The sequence below is a fragment of the Podarcis bocagei genome (genome assembly GCF_964188305.1).
Source record: "Podarcis bocagei genome assembly, chromosome: 3".
Classification (NCBI taxonomy): Eukaryota; Metazoa; Chordata; class Lepidosauria; order Squamata; family Lacertidae; genus Podarcis; species Podarcis bocagei.
Window position 1 is genome coordinate 43,151,787 of NC_138127.1, and position 21,744 is coordinate 43,173,530.

Genomic DNA, 21,744 nt, shown 5'->3' on the forward strand with positions numbered 1-21,744 from the left:
CCACCTCCACCACTCCGGGTGCCAGAGCAGCTAGCTACGCCCCTGCTGGTAGCATTTATTTTGCATTTATTTAAGTGGAAGAAGAAAATAGAGCAATGGAGAATAAGAAATGCCCAATAGTTAAAAATGTTTATCCCTTCTTTCTTTATCCCTGCTATTTCAGAACTGGTAAACCCTGTTTGCTGGTTGATCTGTGCAGTTGTGTGTGTATGTTTGCTTGCTTGATAGTCAGGACTTACACTGTGGTAAAGGTGCATAAGAACTGCTTTGTTGATAACACATGTAATGTTTAGGCTAGGATAATACCTTATTGTTACCTGAATTTAAAAACAGGATGGCATGAGTTGTTACATAACCTTTATCATGATATATGTTAATAGATAAGCAAGGGAAAAGGAACACAATGGAAGTTAATTGACATACAGTTTAGTTCTGATTTAGTAAAGAGTACTTAAGTTTCCCCCCCAAAAAAGTAAAATAAAACATACATTTGCTTTCATTAGTTGTAAAAATATGTTATGACAGTAAAGTTTGATATCCAGTTACAGAGTTTGTCATGGTGGCCTACTAGAATTAAAAAAGAAAATAGATTCTCTGGTACCCTTTGGCATAGCATTTTGTTATTTAAATTGGACTTCATTTGATTTTGACAACCATTACATTTTGAGTAAACATACACAATTACATATGTATGTTGTGGGTGTTATTTTTGTACTGCATTTACGGTGTCTTTGTTACACTAGCTTTTGTAATGAGCAACGGATTTTAATTTAAAATGGTAAATATCTGACAGCTAATTGATTCTGAAACAGTGCTTGAAATAGTGTGTGTATATGCTTGAACAACCTTTAACAGCAGTTTTGAAAAGGGTCTTCCTAGTGTAATGCATGAGCAAATATTTGCAGCTTTCTAAATCAATGTTTGTAGAAAGGATGACACCAGGTCAGGTTACAAACTGAACCGTCAAAAGTCATTTAAGGAAGCACACAAATGTGAGCATAGAAGTCAAAATGGAAACTTTACCCAAAGCTTTGAATGTGGAAGACTTCCGTAAAGATGTAGCGAAGAATTAAGTATGTGTTTGACATGGTAAATTCTATACCTACTTACCTGGGAGTAAGACCCATTGAATGCCATCACTTATTTCTAAATAGACTTGTACAGGATTGCATCCTCACTTTTGACTTTGAAGCATCTCTTGAAGACCTTTTTATGCCAACAGGCCTCTGTAGCAGATTAATATTTTTTTATTAGCATGTCATTTTAATGCTTATCTGTATTGTTTTTCAGGATGCTTTATATTTTAATGTTGTACACCACCCTGCTGTTTTATGAAAATGGCAGTATGGAAATACTTTTATAAATAAGTAAGTAAAAGCAATCCCAGTTAGTTTTAACCATAGTTTGTCTTGATGATCCCAGTTACGGTCCAAAATACAGTGAAACAACATTTTAATTTTCTGGGTGGCATATAAACACCAGTGGGCGCTTTATAAAGAGAGGCAAATTAAGCACCTTCCAGCAGACAGGCTAAAGAGGCCAGAGAATAACCTTCACTGTGGCTTGCTTGGTGCATATGGGTTGCTTAAACATGTTTTGCAAACTCAATTGAAACTTTGATTTCACACCCTGGTCTGCAGTCTGGTCAATACTTAACCATGATTTAGGGATTAATAAATAACTCTATTATGTTTTAAATGTATTTCCCTCACTGATTTTAATGTCTCTATACAGTGGTGCCTTGGTTTAAGAACAGCTTAGTTTATGAACAACTTGGATTAAGAATGCTGCAAACCCGAAAGTAGCTGTTTTGGTTTGTGAACTTTGCCTTGGAAGCAGAACATGTTTCACTTCCTGTTGAGTGTGTTCCATTTGTAAAGTGAGTCCCCTGCTGCTATGGGAAAGCACACCTTGGTTTAAGAACGGACTTCCGGAATGGATTAAGTTCGTAAACCAGGGTACCACCGTATGGGGTTTGTTTGTTTGTTTGCTTTTAAGTCTTATTGAGTTGACTGGGGCAAGAAATATTGACCAACAAATTTAATAAATAACAATAATAAAAGGACTAGGAAAGACAGAGTAGGAAGAAGAAGAGTAAGAAGGAGGGTGGAAAAAGATCTAATCTCAAAAGATCTGTGATTTTAAACTTGTTCATTTATGGTTAGGGGTGAGCAGTGTGGTGACCAGGTTTGTACGTGGCACCAAATTAGTGTGGGTAGTGAAAACCAAGCAGATTGTGCAGTTTCAGAAGGAGCTTGGCAAACTAACTCAATGGGCGTATAGAGTGCAGTGTAAATAAGAATAATGTAATGCATGTTTGTGCTGCATAAACCTAACTTCACATATACATAGAAAGGTCTGAAACTGATGGTGACTTGTCAGGAAAGAGAGCTTGGGATTATGGAGGGTAGCTCATTGAAATCATTGACCTAGTGTGTGGCAGGTTTGTGAGGGTGATTAGGAAAGGGATCAAATAGAAAAACTACCAGTCAGTATGGCACTCCCATTAAATCTCTGGTCTGGCTACACTTGAAATGCTGTGTTTAGTTTTGGTTTGTCCATCTCAAAAACAGGAACAGAAAAGGGTACCCAGGGGCACTTTGACTATGAGGTAAGGTTGCAGTGGCTGGGGTTTTTTAGTTAAGAAAAATGTGACTGGGGGAAGAACCTAATAGTTATCTTAAACTTGTGTAGTGTGTGGGGAAGGGGCATTGAGAAGGTTCTCTCTCACGCAATAGTAGAACTCCGATTCAACCGATGAAACTGATTGGCAGAAAATTCAGGGCAGATGAAAGGAAGCAGTTCTTGGATGGCTTTAAAAGACCTTGGACACATTTGTAGAGGGTGGGTCCGTCAGTGGCTCTTAGTCATGGTGGCAATAGGGGATTTCCAGGTTCATAGGCAGTATCGGTACCAGTTACTGGGGAGCAATATCGCTTACTGCCTTGTGAGTGTCTCAGAGGCATCTGGCTGGCCAACACTACTGTTGGGAAAAGAATGCTAGACTCTGTGAATTGATCCAACAGGGCTGCTCTCACATTCTTAGGCGGCAGCTTTGATCATGCCATATATTCTTATTCTAAAAGCTGCTTGAATACTTTATGTAGTAGAAGTGCTCGACCTAGAAGGTACTTAACAAAGAATTGAAAGCTAATTAAACCTTTTTTTAAAAAAAGGGACAATGCAGTGTGGTTTAAGGCAGTGATTGAATGCATTGCCATTAGTGATACCATTTTTTTCTTCTTATTTTGAATTTTGTCCCATTCTTATCTGTTTGGCAGCCAGATAGGGCTGTCTAGATACAAAGTACAGTAATGGCTTCTGTGTGCTCAAGGAACTTTCTAGATATGCTGAGCAAAAAGAATAATAGCTTGTATATAAAAATAAAGAGAATATCCTGTTCAAACCCGTGGCCCCTTACGCCTGACTTAGAGCTAAGACATATATTCAGCATAAGGTTAATCTGCTGGGGTGGCTAATCTCTGGCCTTCCAGACATTGTTTGCTTACAACTTCCATTGGTTGCTCTAGCTGGGGTTGAGAGGATCCATTCCTACTATGTATTTAGCTTAATGCCTCTTGAAATCAGTTAACATTGGGATTTTCTACCACAAGATGTGATGGTTACCAACTTGGACAGCTTTGAAAGGGGACTAGATATATGTATGGATGATAAAGCTATTGGTGGCTACATAATTATATATTAACTCCAATTTGTGTATTGTTTTCCCCTCCAATACAGTTTTAGCTTTTGTGGTGACAATTGAAGCAAGCAGCGATAGGTTTATCTGTACCAAAAACCACTTCAGATCTGCCCACCCTTGACTCTTTAGACAACAATGTTTTGATGTTTTTAAAGCAGTGCCATTTAATTTTTGTAGTCACTGACATTCTGCTTCTGTCCCACACATCATCTGTTGTATTTTATGTTTGTGTTGAAATCTTCAAAAATGGTAGTATGGTGGGCAAACTAATATCCTGGTTTGTTTTTCTTGAAATGAATTCACCTCATACATTTGAAGTGCATTCCCTCCCACCTCACCCTGGGAAGTGTAGTTTGTTAAGGGTGCTGGGGATTATAGCTCTGTGAGGAGTAAACTGCCATTCCCAGGGCCCATGTTGAGATTGTAATGAAGGACTGACTTCCCACATGGCCATCATAAGATGGTCATTGCATGAGCCTCCATACTGTCATCATACGGGAGTCTGCCTCCATGCTTGTGCAATGTCCTTTGATGACATGTGGAAGTAGTGTAGAGATGCTATGCCAGGCATCCCCAAACTCGGCCCTCCAGCTGTTTTGGGACTACAACTCCCCAACATCCCTAGCTAACAGGACCAGTGGTCAGGGATGATGGGAATTGTAGTCCCAAAACAGCTGGAGTGCTGAGCCTGGGGATGCCTGTGCTATGCAATGCCAACATTCATGAGAATAAGCTCCTCTAAACGCTTCTGCTGCAGTGTAGAGCTATGGTGGTGCTTTCAAATGGTCCCTACGTGGTGAGTGTGAGGCGTACACTGTCACCAAGTCCTTGGTTTGTACTTGCTTGTTTCTGGCTTATCCTGAAGGAACACTGGGCCAAGATGGATTTCTGCCAAACAAGATGCATTGCAACAGCAATGTGTGGTGCAAGGAACAGCAAGATCAAGTTGTGTCTGTCCTTTACAATAATTGCCTTCATGGACGGAATAAGCTGAACAAAACAGCATTCTCCCTCTTGGGACCCAATTAATGCCAAAATAGGCCCTGTGTATTCCCTGCATGTGCTGGTAAAGTTGCCCTAACAAACACAAAAGTGATTGGATGCTACTGTGTACCAACCAACCTTATCTCTGAAGGTGTTGGGTTTCAGATGCTGAATGCAGCTGGAGAATCATATGGGAGAAAACCATATTTTAGATATCCTGGCCATATACCACTTCGTTCTTTAGAGGCCAGAATGTGCATTTGCAGCTGACAATGACCTGGAAACAAGTGTTGCTAGAATTTAGGGGCTCCAGAGGTCAGTCTAGCCACCAGCTGACATTTATGATGCTTTTTTAAAAGGTAGCTTCAACAAGACTGTGATCTAGTAATTGAATGTGGCCAACTCATCCAGGAAGGGGTGCAACAGCACTAAGCCCAGGCTTGTGGTTTGTTGCTCCTGGTTTCAGAGACAGGAGCGTGCATTATTAGCATTTTGCACATATAAAGTGCATGCCTTCTCATAAAGGAACTGTCGTTTGTTAAGAGTATTGGGAATTGTAATGTGAGGGGAAAGCTACAGTTACCATGATTTTTTTTGGGGGGGGCGAGGTGGGTCATGTGCTTTAAATGTATGGTGTGGGTCTTCCCACAGTAAGACTTAAAAACCACCGTCCGTTGTAACGTGCGAACCAGTTCCATGCATAGATGGCATGCCTTCTGATAGGATGTAGTGCAGATAGGAATTCATATAGCCTGCAGACTGAGACCACTTGCATGTTGCTGTTACTCACACATTACTAGTCACGCATAACACTTCATTGGGTACGGCTATCTCTGGCTTAAAGCCAATGTGATTTAAGTTGGAAATGCTGGCATCTATTGTTGGCAACTGCTTGCTTGATGCTTCATTACTGTGGGCAGTTTTTAAAGTGCTTTCTGTAGTTGAAATGAATCATACTAATGGCTTGAGTGCCTGGAAGCTAAAGTACTAGCTACTGTACAAATGCCAATCGGGCCCCCTTTTCCATTACTCTCCTTGGCTGCTGATTTCAGAAGTGCAGATGATTAAAGTGAGTGTGATCATTACAGCTTCTTGAGAACTAAAACATTAACTTACTAGAGTCGCATCTTGCAAGCTTCTCTTTGAAATCCCATGGGCTAGGGGCAAAAGCACATTGGAAATTTCTTACTATTTTCAAAAGCTGAGGTTTTAAAAGCATAACAAGAAAAACGCCCCTTCCTTTCCAGCTATTAAATAGCTTGGTGTATGTGATATGTGAGTTTCTGTCTGTTTCTGGGGGGAAATTTTGGGGATGTGTCTAGGCAATGAATACATCACTCTGACACTGCTTGGTGGCCAGTGACTACATGCTTGCTGGTGAGTTCAATGAAGAAAGACTGGTGGTGAGTCAAATGGAGTTCATTTAACTGGTCAATAAAGTTGTTCCTGCTGTAGGAAACAAGGTTAGTCTACAATGCTATCTGTTGTGGAATTCAATTGTACTTTGATTAATCTGGAAGGTAACCAAGGCCTTGTTTACATGCTGAAGATAGAGACTCGTGGTCTGCAAGGTGCTGTCGCTACAAGGAACTCAAAGAATTTTGTGATATCCATTTGTTATAACAGGTGGCAAAGGGGCAAGTTTTTTTCAAGGCCTTCTCTTTATTCTACATGAACAATTCCCATGTGCTAGAAAGATAGTAGGTGCTGCAGGCTAAGGGCATTTGTGACTACCAGACAGCTGATAGATTTTAATAAATGTGGCAGTGTGTGGGGAGTCTCTTCCTACATGCATTATAAACTTAAGTTCCTCACTTACGATTATGTAATAAGAAATGAGTGCTGCTCTTCTGGTTTATGTTGAATCTCCTTAATTAACTGATTCTTTGCCAGTTTGATTTATAATATTTACTTGAATCATGGAATTGCATACAAATCCTCCGTAAGTTGAAATGCCCCCCCCCTTTTGCTTAGGAAAATGTGTCTTTTGGACTGATAACAGAATAATTTATGGGATCAATGGACTGAAAGGAGTGCACAAGGACCTACTTTGGACAGTGAACTTAGCCATGGCTTTGATGTTTGGAAACGAGTTGCATTGATCAAGGGGCTCTGCTTCTCCCTTCTCTCTTCCATCATGCACATAAAGAGGAGAGTGAACATGTCACCTTTCACTTTACAGTGGTACCTCGGGTTAAGTACTTAATTCGTTCTGGAGGTCTGTTCTTAACCTGAAACTGTTCTTAACCTGAAGCACCACTTTAGCTAATGGGACCTCCTGCTGCCGCTGCGCCGCTGCTGCATGATTTCTGTTCTCATCCTGAAGCAAAGTTCTTAACCCGAGGTAATATTTCTGGGTTAGTGGAGTCTGTAACCTGAAGCGTATGTAACCTGACGTACCACTGTCTAACACAGTAAAGGTCCCTGTTATGGGCAAACTTGGTGAACCATGGTGTGTTATAACTGCTTAGTTAAAACCTGGAACAAACCATGGTTTGATATCCTGGTGAGATTGGCAGGGATAGGGAACCTATGGCCTTCTGGATATTGCTGGACTACAATTCCCATCATCCCTGACTATTGGCCATTCTAGATGGGGCTGAAGGGAGCTGTAATCCAGCAGCAGGCTTACCACCCCGATTTCGTGTGAAAACAGAAACTTGTAACCTTCCTTGGAAGAGAAAGAGGGAAGGGGAAATATGTATGCCCGGTTTCATGTGAAAACAGAAACTTGTAACCTTCCTTGGAAGAGAAAGAGGGAAGGGGAAATATGTATGGACGGTTTCATGTGAAAACAGAAACTTGTAACCTCCTTGAAAGAGAAAGAGGGAAGGGGAAATATGTATGCCCGGTCAAATTGCTTGTGGTCTGAAAAAAGTTAATTCCTGTGTTTGCAACTAATATAAGGAACAACCTCCTAGATGTGGGAGCATATGCAGCATGCATAAAATCATGCTTTCTCTAATAAATGATTAATTGTTTTAGATAGAATAACTGCTACTTCTGTACTCAAAAACCTCCAAGGGGATTAGAATCTCAAATTTACATATACTGTAATATGCATTAGAAGAGTGAAAGATTCTACCCTTTTCATTGTGGAATCATTTTGATTGTGAATATATCATGATGGTTAGGTGATTACCAGAAGTAACCGATGCATATTAAAAAATACTGAGGGTGCACTCATGGAACAGAAGGAAAATAATTGCCGGAAGCCTCCGATTAGTACAGTGATTCTGCATGAACTCAGAAAATGGAAACTGAATGTTGATGTAGAGATCTTGAATTTTCTCAAGTTGCGCATATATATATATGTTTTACCCTTCATGCTGTGCATTAGTACACTGTGCGCAGTGTGTTGGAATTAAAGTTGCTATAGAAACCTTAACTTTGGCTTTATAATGTGGATAATCTGTGGAGGGTTTAGCTGCCTGCCTCTGTACAAAAAATAGCATTCTCTGCATTGCTAAGTTACCATAGTAGTTGTTTCCAGGTTCTCTTCCCCCTCTTTTTTGGCACGCATAATAATACATTGCAACATATGGTGGCTACCTCTTTTGACTCTCCCCTCCCCCCCCCCCCCGGCTGTCTCTCAAATGTTTTTAAATTAGTTTTCAAGCATCTGTAATTTTGAAGACTACGATGGCTAAAATGTATGTTTGACCTGAAAAATAGCTCTCTTCTGTTTTCTGTCCACATTAATGGCATTTACAAGTCATGCAGTGATGCATCTCCTCTTAAAAGGTTTTCTTCCCCATCCATCATATATGTGCTTACTCAGAAGTACGTTTTGCTGAGTTCAGTAGGGGTTTGTTGCAAGCAAATACCATTTAAATCAGGGGTCAGCAACCTTTTTCAGCCTTAGGCCGGTCTACCATCCCTCAGACCATGTGGTGGGCCGGATTATATTTTGAAGAAAGAAAATGAACGCATTCCTATTCCCCACAAATAAGCCAGAGATGCATTTTAGATAAAAGCACACATTCTACTCATGTAAAAACACGCTGATTCCCGGACCGTCCATGGGCCAGATTGAGAAGGCGATTGGGTCGCATCCGGCACCCAGGCCTTAGGTTGCCTACCCCTGATTTAAATCCTAGCATCATGTGCAAAAATTCCACTGAGTACAGGGGATCAAATCTTCTTGTTTTAAGAAAATGAGGTATTAGATATATTTGGGTTTTCCTTGCAGTAGAATCCTGTACTTATTTTTGACTGTGTATAATCTGGGATGTCCACATTCTTAGCCATCCTTTGTGTGTGGGAGAAACATGACAGAGGTGACTTGAAAGGGACTCTTACACCCACTGAATCCAGTAACTTTACCAAAATCAGGGTGAACTTTTTAGAAACATTTACCGTATTTTTCGCCCCATAGGACACACCGGCCCATAGGACGCACCAAGTTTTTTGGGGGGGAAATAAAGAAAAAAAAATATTTCCCCCCCCCCCGGCGCTTGTGGGGCCGGCAGCGGGGAGAAGCGCTCTTCTCCCCGCCGCCCGCCTGCAGACCAGGTCCGGGGACAGCGGGAAGATGCGCTGCGCCTCCCAGCTGTCCCCGGAGCTTGCAGGGCTGGCGGCGGGGAGAAGCACGCGTCTCCCTGTGGTCAGCCTCCAAACCACATCGGGAGACAGCGGGATGGCGGCGTTCCGCCTTCCCGCTGTCCCCCGACCTTGTGGGGCTGGCGCTGCGGCTCTCCTGAAGCCTGGAGAGCGAGAGGGGTCGGTGCGCACCGACCCCTCTCGCTTTCCAGGCTTCAGCGAAAGCCTGCATTCGCCCCATAGGACGCACACACATTTCCCCTTCATTTTTGGAGGGGAAAAAGTGCGTCCTATAGGGCGAAAAATACGGTACATCCTTTATGTTTCACTTTCTTTAACATTAAAACCATTATGTGAACTTGCAGTGGATCCACAAGAGGGTGCTGCTCATTCTCTTAAATTGACTAGAAGGCTACAAAACCAGTCTTGGAAATACTTGCAGCCTGCATCTTATTAGTTTCATATTAGTATCTTATGAGTTTCTGTTTGAATAGCGCACCCCTTCTTTTCCGGCTTGTGTGTGTATAATAAACATAATGTGCAAATGTGTTTTTAAAACAACATTACAGTAGGTCTGAGGTCACTCAGTGAAGATAACAGCAGGATTTTTTTCTTTACTCATTTACGTGCAGACTTAAAAAGTGTTTCCCAAACCTTTAATACTTGGTTCCACTTTTTAAAGCTATCTTTCTTTCTTCCCTACTTACTATTTCAATTTATTGAGCCAGAACTGTACATCTGCATTTAGTTTGTGGCTGCTTCCAAAAGCTTGGGTTCAATATTTCCTTCTCTTTTCTATCCTTTTTTATTTATTTCATATATTTATGGCCTGCCCTTAAGCAAAAGGGGCCCCAGGTGGACTAAAAATAAGTGAGCCAGAATGCATAATTCGACATGTTTCAAGTTTCCCCATCTTATTCCTCTTATTTCTGAAATGTGGGAAATGAAAAAAAAGTAATTGGCTGCTGCAGGTATAGAAACAGTCCAGTGATGGCATTCCTTGCCAGAACAAACCCTTTCTGAACATTACTGGGGATAGAGGTAGCCACAAGTTGGCTGTGACATTTAGCTGTGGTCATATTCGCCCAGTTCAGATCACCATTCCTTGGTTCACAAACCATTAAAGCCAGAATCTTCCCACTAAAACATGGCAAGACTAGGAGGGAGATGGGATAACACTATGAGTCTAGGAGCAAGTGTTATCCCATCTCTATCCTCCTCTTGTCATATTTTGGTGGAAAATCCTGGCTTCAATTAAGCCAGAGCTCTCTGCTGCATCCAGGGAATTGCCTTGGGAATTGTGGCTTAACATTTTATATTCTGTTCAGCTGCTTGTGCAAAGGGTGGAGAGATGTGGCTGTGAAGGGGCTGTGTACTGGTTCATGTGTACCTTACCTTAGAAGCCAGGGTTTTTGGCAGTGCATAACCTTTATACCTTCACGTGTTCGACTGGTGGTAAAATGTATGTGCTTCCATTATCTTGAAAAGAAGATGATATGTTTGGATGCTTCTTCCGTTCCTTTCCAGGTGTGTTAGTATTCAACGAGTTCTTAATGAAGTTGCACTTTCCCTGAAAAACCAACTTCAGGGTTATTCCACATCCAGCTTTGGCAGTAGAAGCCCATGTGGTCTTTTGTGGCATCGAGTGTCTTTTACCAATTATGACTGATTTGTTGAAGGCAGCTGCTCCTGGATCTGGGATAATTGGGCTACGGCTATCCCTTCTATGGTAACCTGCTTAGATTGCTGCAGTGTGTTAAATTGAGGGTCTACCTTTGAAGATGGTTCACTAGCTTCATGAGGAAAGAGTACAAGTGCCAGTGACCTTCAATGCATTCTTTTCTTCTCTGAGGTGACATGGATGTCAACAATATGGTACTTTTTCCCCTTTTATTTTATTTTGGCTACTGCCCACAAGCCTTGCGAGCCCGCGGGACATCCCTCCGGGCTTGCAAGACTTGCGCACCGACCCGTCTCTCTCTCCAGGCTTCAGCGAAAGCCTGCATTCGCCCCATAGGACGCACACACATTTCCCCTTCATTTTTGGAGGGGAAAAAGTGCGTCCTAAGGGCGAAAAATACGGTAAATAAGGCTAGTAATCCTATACCCACTGACATGAGAGTAAGCTCTATTGCAGTGTTTTTCAACCACTGTTCCGCGGCACACTAGTGTGCCACGAGATGTTGCCTGGTGTGCCGTGGGAAAAATTGAAAAATTCGAAAGATTTTTTTTTATTAAAAAAAAAAATGTCTAATTTTCGACCACTAGGCGGGCGCCGGACTGTGTCCACCCTATTTTCCATCCGTCCTGGGTGGGGATCAGATCGGATGGGATTGGATGAGAGCGGACAGGCAGTCCGCTCTCATCCGATTCCCCATAGAGAGCAGCGGGGCTCTGTGGTAGTGTGCCTCGTGATTTTTTTCATGAAACAAGTGTGCCTTTGCCCAAAAAAGGTTGAAAAACACTGCTCTATTGAACCCTGTGGGACTTGCTTCTGAATAGATATGCATAGAATTGTGAGGTAAATAGAAGCAAGCATGGTGATTTCTACATTGATATAATCTATTAAATTTGAATCCACGACCCCCCTAAAGCTATCTGTTTCTCTTTTAATTCAGCCTTGAGAGTAGGCAAGGATCATGTACCTGAAATGTGTGCACACACTGAAGTAAATTAGTATATGCAAAAGAAGGCTTCCCCCTTCCCCACTCACCTTGCGGAAAATAGAAGATATGATTTCTTGATCTCTGTAGCTTGGTTTTGAGGTTAAAGCCATTGGAGAAGCCACTGAGCTGGCAAACTTCAAGAAATTCTCTTTAGCCACAAGTAAAAACAAGCATTCAACAATTCCTCTTGTTGCCTATGACCGCCTTAGATAGGAATCTGTTTGTGGTTTCCCAGAGCATCCCTTAAATTCATGGATGAATTACCTCAAGTATGTCACTGTGGCCAACACTTTCCCTGTCTTTTCTTCAGGTTGCTTGTGAACTCTCCATATATTGGCCCATGGTACATCCATTTTATTTTAACTTTGCGCTCACTAATTAGGCAGGCAGTTTCTCATGAACTTTGAGTCTTATTTGTGGTGACTGCATTTTGCTTGAAGAAACAACAAAGTAAGTGGTGGCTTACTCCGATTTCTACTGGTTGTAGCGCTTCTGCTGCTGTTTCAGTCTTTCACAACTGTAGTGTTGTTCTTAAATTGCAGACTCTGATTAAAGCTAGTGAGATGGCATTGTTAGCTGGAAACTGATGTTATGCCTAAACTGATTGGGCAAAATACTGTGGATGGTGTGTATTAATGCTATTCAGTGCAGCCTGCTATTGAATTTGCAGAAATGGAATTGAAAGGTTAAACTTGTGTTAGTAAAAGCATTTATATTTATTCATTCAATTTATTTCCACACTTTTCCATATCCATGGTTTTTGTATTGTGGTGTGTGAAGCCCTAGTTTTCCTCAGGTTCTTCTTGTTGAGAAGGTCAATAATGGCAGACAGGCAGCGGCGGAGCAAGCCGATTGGGCGCCTGGGGTGGCCCACATGCCCTGTGCCCAGGGGCCGGGCCAGCTGGGCCAGGACGCTCTGCGGGGCCTCCAAGGAGTCTGCCTGCCTCCTCCCACTCAGCTGCCCTGCAGCTGAGGGATAGGCTGTGGACGGACGGTTTGGGGCATTGTGGAGCCTGCGGGAGCCCAAGCCACTGCATCACTCCCGGTGAGTGCTGCCCGCCATTTTGTCACCCCCTCAGTGGTGACTCCCAGGGCATCCGCTCCCACCGCACCCCCCCTTCCTCCATCCCTGCAGACAGGATGCCCTTGTGCCACTATTAATGATCTTTCCATGGTCATCCACATGGGCTCATTCTTGTTTGTGTCGGGCAGGTGTGGCTAACCTGTGGCCTTCCAAGTAGTTTTGGACTCCCATCAGCCCTGGCCAGCATGAGTAATCATTAGGACTGATGGGAGCTCCAGTGTAGTAACATAGAGGACCTCAGGATAGCCACCTTTGCTGAAGATAACATTTCCCAAAAGCTGGACCATGTACCAGAATCCTCATTGGTGAGCAGATATTTTGTGCCCAATGTGTTGGATTCCCTGAGGACAAATAGTTTGAATACAGCTTCTGGCAAATGTTCCTACAATTTGTTAACAGATTTTTGTTTACAACATCTACATATACTCAAAACCAGGGGTCGGCAAGGTTAACCAGCCATGGGCTGGATCACTCCTACGGAGATCGTCCGTGGGCCGGACTCATGGCCCCGGAAATTGCGTCTGCGCATGTCCGCGGCTCCGGAAATTGCTTCTGTGCGTGCCCAGACGCCGAAAATCACACCTGCACAGAAGCAATTTTCAGTGTCTGGACATGCGCAGATGCGATTTTTGGTGGCACTTGTTTAGCGCAGCGCGGGTGGGACTCACTGAGTGGGTGGCTCAGTTCGGGGGCAGTTCGTGGGGTGGTAAAACAGGCTTCTTGGGCCGCACGTTGCCAACCCCTGCTCAAAACTGTATAGTCATCACCCTGAACCACATTAGTTCTAAAGAGTATGCAGGAAACCTTGTCAATCATTCAGCAGTGGTATGCTGTTGAGGAAAAGCTGTCTCTAGGTTGAATACAGCAAAGAGGTTGAGAATCCTGGCCTGTTTTGGCACAAAAGCAGTTCTTGGTTATCTCTTGATTCTGAAGTAAATGTTGACCAATTAGTTTCAGTGGTAGTAATACAGCAATTGTGGAAAGTGATGTGTATTTTATTGTATCTATCTTAAAAGTTCGGTAGTCATCCCTTTGACTCCTACTTGTTGTTCTTTTCAGAGAGCGGACTAGGAAATTAAAAAAAAAGAAGTGGGGAAAGAAAAGAGGAACACTAGATATGGTAAACTTAATTTATGGTTGCAGGAAGATTACTAATGCCTTCTCCAAACTGTCTCCTCCCACCTTTGATTATTGTTTCTTTTTCTTTAGAGTACATGGGAGTGATCTGACTTCCTTCCAGTGAAACTTTGAAGATATACTTAGTGCTTTTGTTTATTAGAATAGTTCTCCAGTTTTGAAGAGGTTAGCCCTTTCAGGACATTATTTTTATTCTACAGAGAGTTCTAATGGTACTGTATTATTTTTCTAAATTTTTTTTACCAACTTTTCAGATTAATCTTCCAAACAACTAAAAATAAAGGCACTACAGTCATACCCTGGGTTGAAGTAGCTTTGGGTTGAGCATTTTTGGGTTGCGCTCTGCAGCAACGCGGAAGTAACGGAACGCGTTACTTCCGGGTTTCACCACATGCGCAGACGCTCAAAATGACATCACGCGCATGCGCGGAAGTGGTGAATCGTGACCCGCGCACATTCAGACACGGGTTGCGTTCGCTTCAGGATGCAAACGGGGCTCCGGAACGTATCCCGTTCGCATCCAGAGGTACCACTGTATAATGATTAAAAACACAGTACACAGTATAATTGGGAATGGGTGGTGCTGTGGTCTAAACCACTGAGCCTTTTTGGCTTGCAGACCAGAAGGTTATCAGTTCGAATCTGTACGATGGTGTAAGCTCCTGTTGCTCTGTCCCAGCTTCTGCCAACTTAGCAGTTTGAAAGCACACTAGTGCAAGTAGATAAATAGGTACCAGTGTGGCAGGAAGGTAAATGGTGTTTCCGTGTGCTCTGGCTTCCATCGCACCAGAAGCAGTTTAGCTGTACGTGAACAAACGCCAACTCCCTCAGCCTGAAGCGAGATGAGCGCTGCAACCCCATAGTCACCTTTGACTGAAGTTAACTGTCCAGGGGTCCTTTACCTTCTACCTTTTAAACACAGCGTGAAAATATTGAGGAGAGTATTGGAATATCCACAGTTATAATCATACTGGCTACTATTCTAAGTGAAAGTCAAGAAATATATATTATGTGGCCCACAATAAAAATAGAAGGCTCAATTGTAAAATGCTTTCCGGATTATTATTTTTTTTAAAAAGCAATGTAGTGATTGTATTGGACAACCTTGGTTTGGCTGGTTCCAAGGCCACGCAAATGGCATCAAGGGCCAAATGCAGCCTTGGGGTTGTGTGTTGGACCTCTGTGATTTAGACAGACTGCAGATTATTTGCACTAACAGTGCTATGTGGGAAAACGGTGCACGCTCTGTGAAACGAAGATGCAAATTGCCAGATCTATTTTCTACCACAAGTGAACCCCCCTCAAATTTGTGTTTTGTTTTAGTTCAGATGCCTTGAATGTTCTGTCTTTGTGTGTGTGTGTTTCTTTCTGAGCATTAAAAAAACAACAACAGAAGCAAACAAACAGCACTCAGGTTGTTCATTCTTTCCAGGTTTCTTGTCTTTTGTGGATATATAGACAGAGATGTTTAACCTGTTGATAGAACTGCAGCACAGTGCATTAAAATAATTGCAGTTAGATGGTGAATGAATTCTTTGTGAAGTGGTTTTAAAGGCAGTTCAGTAACGTTGATGTCAGACTTCTGTTTTTATTTGACACATATATGCACACAAATAAAATCCCATGTGCAACTTGTGTTTCCCTATTTGTGTTTCTATTTTAAGGAACCTTGTGTTCCCCATGCAGTGTATTGAGCCATGACTATTGTTTTTCTTTTCTTTTGTTTTTGGTACAATAAGCTTTGTCATGTGACAGTGCTTTCACTGGTTTAATTTACCGTGCTGTGGGACTATGCACTGTAAGTCTTCCAAAAAAAAGCAGCAGCAAATCAGGTGTTGTCGACATGTTAATTTCTGAGCTTCCTCTTTTCCCCTTCCTCAGTGATAACTGCATGGATCGTGTGTGAACATGAGACACTAACTGGAAGTTCAGAAGCTCAGCCACTTCACCTTACACTTTTTACTATTTGTTTACAATGGAGATCAAGGAAGAGAAAAAAGAACGAAGACAAGGCTATTTTGCCCGGTAAGCTACTTGCTGCTCTTTCCGTTGTTTCAAAATGCAACTGTGGACTTTCCCCTCTGTCGGTCGTAACGTTTTAATCTAGGGCAAATACTCTGACGGCATTTTTCTACTTGCTATGTGAGTTACGCTTTGCTTTCTTTTTCTTTGTTGTCTCTGAGTATCCACACTTCTGTGACACGTACAAGTTAGAGCCCCCAGAGTGCAACTAATTTCAAACTGCTTTGAATCTTTTTATTTTATTGCTACTGTATGTTGAATCTGGACGTTAGGGATCTGCTTCCTGCCTAACCTGTTTAACCCTGGTGGAACCAGGCTGCAAGTCACAAGTCTTTTCCACCAAGAATGTAGTGCAAGGGTGGGGAATCTGTGGCCTTCCAGAGGTTGCTGGATTACTGCTCCCATCATCCCTGGCTGGAGCTGATGGGACTTGTAGTACCACAACATCTGAAAGCCTGGGGGTCCTTGACCCCTAATGCTGCAAGGAAGGTTTCTGAGTACAGCACACGTCAGTGTTCATAAAAGGAAGAATATTAACTTGAAACAGAAATGACTAATAACACTGGTATTTCATGCACCTCTGCAGACTACTAAAATAAAATATCTGGGAATTAAAATTAGTAATTAGACTTAGCTACCTACAGCTTATTGGCTACTATCCAGTGCATTGGTACTCGGGAATAAGTTACATTGCAGTCAGTGTAGTTTTCTTAGTAAATATGCATAGGATTGTGCTGCATGTGTGAATGGCAACATTTCATTTTTATTTTTTTTACCATGGTATATAAAAATAAACATTTTTATTAACTTTAACACAGGTTTGTTATACTTGAGCCATGGCTTTTGAATTTTACTTCCCATCAAAGCCTAAAGTCTTTTGTTAGGAAGTTGACCTTCATTTTAAATAATAGGTATATTTAACTTGCTATGATCAAATTATACAGCTTTCTTGGTTGAAAAGTGAAAGGGGGGGAATCTGTTTTTGTTCCTTTAAACATACAGTTTTGTTTTTGTTTTAAATCTGCTGTAGCATCAGCAAAAAGCTGCTGTGGTGGTTCTGTGCCATCTCTGCTCTTCATTCTGTGTTTATTGTAGGTGAATTATAAACACACTCCTCGATGTAACAAAACCAGATCGCCACGGTGGAATGTAAACTGTAGTTAAAGTGCGGTAGATCTTTTAAGGATTATTTAACTGTGCAAACGTGCTGTTATGACACCTTTTTGGAAGAAAAAGAAGTGCATTTGAAGGTCATGAAATAATTTGTGAATTGAAAGGCAGCAAAGTTGTTAAGATTTCCAGGGTTGTCCCCCCCCCCCCATTATTATTTTTTGAAATACCCACAGAAGTGATCAAATGCTGTGAATTGGGGAACACTCATTCTGAAGAAACCATATTCCTAGAGAAATATTTAGCATGTTGCCAGTGATAGACACTCTATAAAAGCAAACTCAGACTTAGGGGCCAAAGCACTCCTACAGGCCTCTCTGGCCAATCCTCTCCCAGGCCATCCCTCTCAACACCTTGCTCCATAATACTACTGATTCCAGTAAGGCAAGGCACTAGGGTGAAGCTAGCATCTCCACTTCCATCGTTCAGCCTGGACACTGAGGTCCAGCTCCAAGGGCCTTCTGGCGGTTCCCTCACTGCGAGAAGTGAAGCTACAGGGAGCCAGGCAGAGGGCCTTCTTGGTGGTGGCACCCTCCCATCAGATGTCAAGGAAATAAACAACTTATCTGACTTTTAGAAGACACCTGAAGGCAGCCCTTTTTAGGGAAGTTTTTAATGTTTGATGTTTTATCGCTTTTTTTGTTATTATTAATAATGTTCTGTTGGGAGCCGCCCAGAGTGGCTGGGGAAACCCAGCTGGATGGGCAGGGTACAAATAAAATGTATGTATGTATTTATTTATTTATTTATTTATTTTGAAAACAGGCAGTCAGTTTTGGTGTGTTGAGTACTTAATATTGCTCTCTGGCAACTCTGAGCAGGTTTGGTTATTATTGGCTCAGTCAGCATGGTGAGCCTAATCTTGTCACGATCCTGTAATCCTGTGAAGGCAGAACAAGTGGTGATGCCCAGCACCGAATGTGTCTTGCCATGTTTTTGTTTGTTTTATTTAATAAATTTACATCCTAACCTTTCTCTCAGGGGAGTCCAGGGTGGCAAACACAATAGTGTTGAAACAATATAATTAAAGTAAAATAGAAACATCTAAAACTAATCATAGCTGATAATTTCAAATTCCACAAACTGGGAACTGCCACCAAACAGACCCTTATAGTCGAGAGTTGCTGTGCTGTACATTTTGTGAATAAACAACCCCCTTGGCCAATTCAGCAGCAGTTTCCTTTCTCTCTGTGGCTCACTGCCCCCCCCCATGCTTTGTTTAGGTGTAGGTGAGTTGTATTAGGTTTTCCCCTCTAAGCTAGTTTCAGACTTATTTTTATGCCTGAATGACAGATTTTTTTGCTCCTTGCTCATGGAAGCTGTTTCCTATTTTGGAAACCTTGGTTTTGAAACAGCTAGTTTTTTTAAAAAAACATGAAGTGTTTCCCTACACAAAAGCACAACCAAAATCTTTGATTCCTACTATTTCCTGTAACAACCTTAGGCACGGCTCAGAAAAAGTCACCAGTCTGTACAAGCGCACCACATATTTTGATATGAAAAATGTACCCACAGATCTGCTCTGGGTCTAAAATGCATTCTTATGTGTTTCTTGTGTTTGAGAGTATAGTGGTACCTTGGGTTAAGTACTTAATTCATTCTGGAGGTCTGTTCTTAACCTGAAACTGTTCTTAACCTGAAGCACCACTTTAGCTAATGGGGCCTCCTGCTGCCGCTGCGCCGCCGGAGCACGATTTCTGTTCCTATCCTGAAGCAAAGTTCTTAACCTGAAGCACTATTTCTGGGTTAGTGGAGTCTGTAACCTGAAGCGTATGTAACCCGAGGTACCACTGTATATCTTTGGACATTATATGCACCTCATTTTCAATTTAAAAATATGGAGTCATTTTTTGTTTAAAAATAGAGTATATTTTCTAGACAAACAGAACCCTTCTCTCTCTGGAATGTTTTTATTGTTGCCCCTGCAAGGTATCTGTGTGCTTTAGTTTTGCTCATAATTGGGTGTCCCCTCCCTTTCCCCTGTTTCTTTTTTGCCTTTGCTGTAGACTGAAATAATAATTGGTTTTGTAAGCACAATGTCTGCATACTGTAAATAGTTTTATCTGCCAGACACTCTTGTTTTCTCCCTCCTGGTGAAATTTCAGATCACGGTTAAAACTGTGGGGTAATTGATCTGTTTCGAAAGAGCCTGTGGCAAGGATTCTGAGGCTGTGGCCTAGTCTAGTGAGCAAGCAAGGACAATGTGTATACTCAGAACTGTTGTCATGGGGGGGGGGGAGGAGTGTTGTAGGCCATTGACCCAGACTCTAGCTCACTGCAGGATATTCAGAGATAGAGATCACAACCAAGAGATAGCAGTCCAGCTTCTGCTTGAAGATCTCCAGCAAGGGAGAGCCTCCCACCCTTACTGAATTATTGGTTCCATTGTCAAGTTGCTCTTAGCACCAAGAAGTTTCTTCTAATGCTCAGTCAAAATCTCTGCTCTTCTGTAACTTAGATCTAGCTGTGTTCAGAGGCAGTAGATAACAAGTATTATTTGCCATCTTCTGTGTCCCTCAGGTATTTGAAGACTGCTGTCAAGTCCCCCCTCAGTCTTCTCTTATCCAGGCTAAGCATGCCCAGTTCCTGCAACCTTTCATTCTTCATTTTCATACCCCTGACCATCTTAATTGCCCTCCTTTGAACTTGTTCCAGTTTGTATTTCCTTCTTAAAGTGTGGCATTTAGAACTGGAAATTGTTCTACGAATGAATAAAGGGAAATACAGTGGTACCTCGGGTTAAGTACTTAATTCGTTCCGGAGGTCCGTTCTTAACCTGAAACTGTTCTTAACTGAAGGTACCACTTTAGCTAATGGGGCCTCCTGCTGCCGCTCCGCCACCAGAGCACAATTTCTGTTCTCATCCTGAAGCAAAGTTCTTAACCCGAGGTACTATTTCTGGGTTAGCAGAGTCTGTAACCTGAAGCATATGTAACCTGAGGTACCACTGTAAAGGGGAACTATTACTTCTCCTGACTTGGAAACTATAGACTATCCAGTGAAGTTGTCCCATTAGTACAAGGACTTCAACTTGTGCAGAGGAACTTCTCGTCTTCCTCCCCAGCACCTCCCCCCCCCCAAAAAAAATCTGCTCTGAGTTTTGTAAGGAAAAGGGGGGCAGATCCCAAAAGCTAAACCACAACAATGATTATTCCAATTGCTCCCTTTGAGTTCAATAAACAAACAACAGGATAATCTCTACTAGTTACTTGAAATAAACAGTTTCATAAATGGGAGGGAAACCCTGTCTGTTTTGTCTGTGCTCTCTTTCTGTGTAGCTTTAGCCTCTGATAGTGTTGATTTTCTCTTGTAGGGGAAAGCCAGTTTCTTGGTAGAATCATAGAATCATAGAGTTGGAAGAGACCACAAGGGCCATCGAGTCCAACCCCCTGCCAAGCAGGAAACACCATCAGAGCACTCCTGACATATGGTTGTCAAGCCTCTGCTTAAAGACCTCCAAAGTAGGAGACTGTTGTGTTAAAATGAAAGGGAAAGAAAAAAACATTTTGAAAACGTTGCATAGCAAGGATCCACTTGCTCTGGCCTTCAAAAGCCGGATGCTAAGCATATGGTTTAAAAACATTTGTTCCTTTTGTGTGTGCATGGAACAGGTTTGACTTACCTGTTTTCATTCTGCAAGGTGCCCTATTTTGGGACAAGGGACTTCAGTGGGCAATTATGGATGAGAATAGCAAGGTAGTTCCTCTTAGTTGTATACTATAAAACTCTTTTCTCCCCTTCAGGCTTACTTCCTAATAAATTTTATAGAACACCTGGCATATTTGGGGGCTAGTTTTTGCACTTTTTGCAAAGTAAAAACCACTTTACAACGTTTTGTTGTCACCAGGTTGAATAACCTAAGAAGGAGTTACACATATTTGGCGCATAGGAGCCAACCTTAAACTGAGTCAGTCAGACATCCATCCATCTAGCTCAGCAATTCCTGGCAGTGGCTCTCCATCTCTTCAGACAGGGCTCTTACCCAGCCCTATTTGGAGATGACAAGGATTGAGCCTGAGACCATCTGCATGGATAGCAGATGTTGTACTCCTGAGCTGCAGTTGGAGTAGGTTGCCTCGATTCTTTATCCTGTTAAGGACTGCTAGCTCCTGACAGTGCCTAGTAATGGCAGGGTTCCTGAAGGTGTGTCTGTATTCCCAAAGTTGTACCATATGATCCCACGCAGAAAGCGGCAAGAGGGGTCTGGTCAGAAGTTGCAGGACCATGGACAGCTCTTACTCAGTTACTCTGAGGGCCCCAACGTTTTTGCAAAGTTTTTGTGTGCTTCTAAACTTGGGGTTCCACCAAGCCTACTGAAACCTCTGTCTTGTGCATGGATGGAGGGGCAAGGCAGCATTCTTGGATTGTAGAGGTCCCAGCACACTAGGCTCCTCTTGTGCTGATAGTAGTTAGTAGTGTCATCTGCGGCTGGCCCA

General features: G+C 42.3%; 1 protein-coding gene across 2 annotated transcripts in view; it reads left to right on the plus strand.

The window, feature by feature from the left end:
* The window catches only part of NCOA7 (nuclear receptor coactivator 7), a 65,602-nt gene that overhangs the window by 2,099 nt on the left and 41,759 nt on the right, over positions 1-21,744 (plus strand). For both annotated transcript variants that reach the window (XM_081187640.1, XM_081187641.1), the window contains exon 2: positions 15,998-16,141. In XM_081187640.1, the coding sequence (XP_081043766.1) occupies positions 16,092-16,141 (50 nt within the window). In that variant the 5' untranslated portion in view covers positions 15,998-16,091. The remainder of the gene's footprint in view (positions 1-15,997; positions 16,142-21,744) is intronic.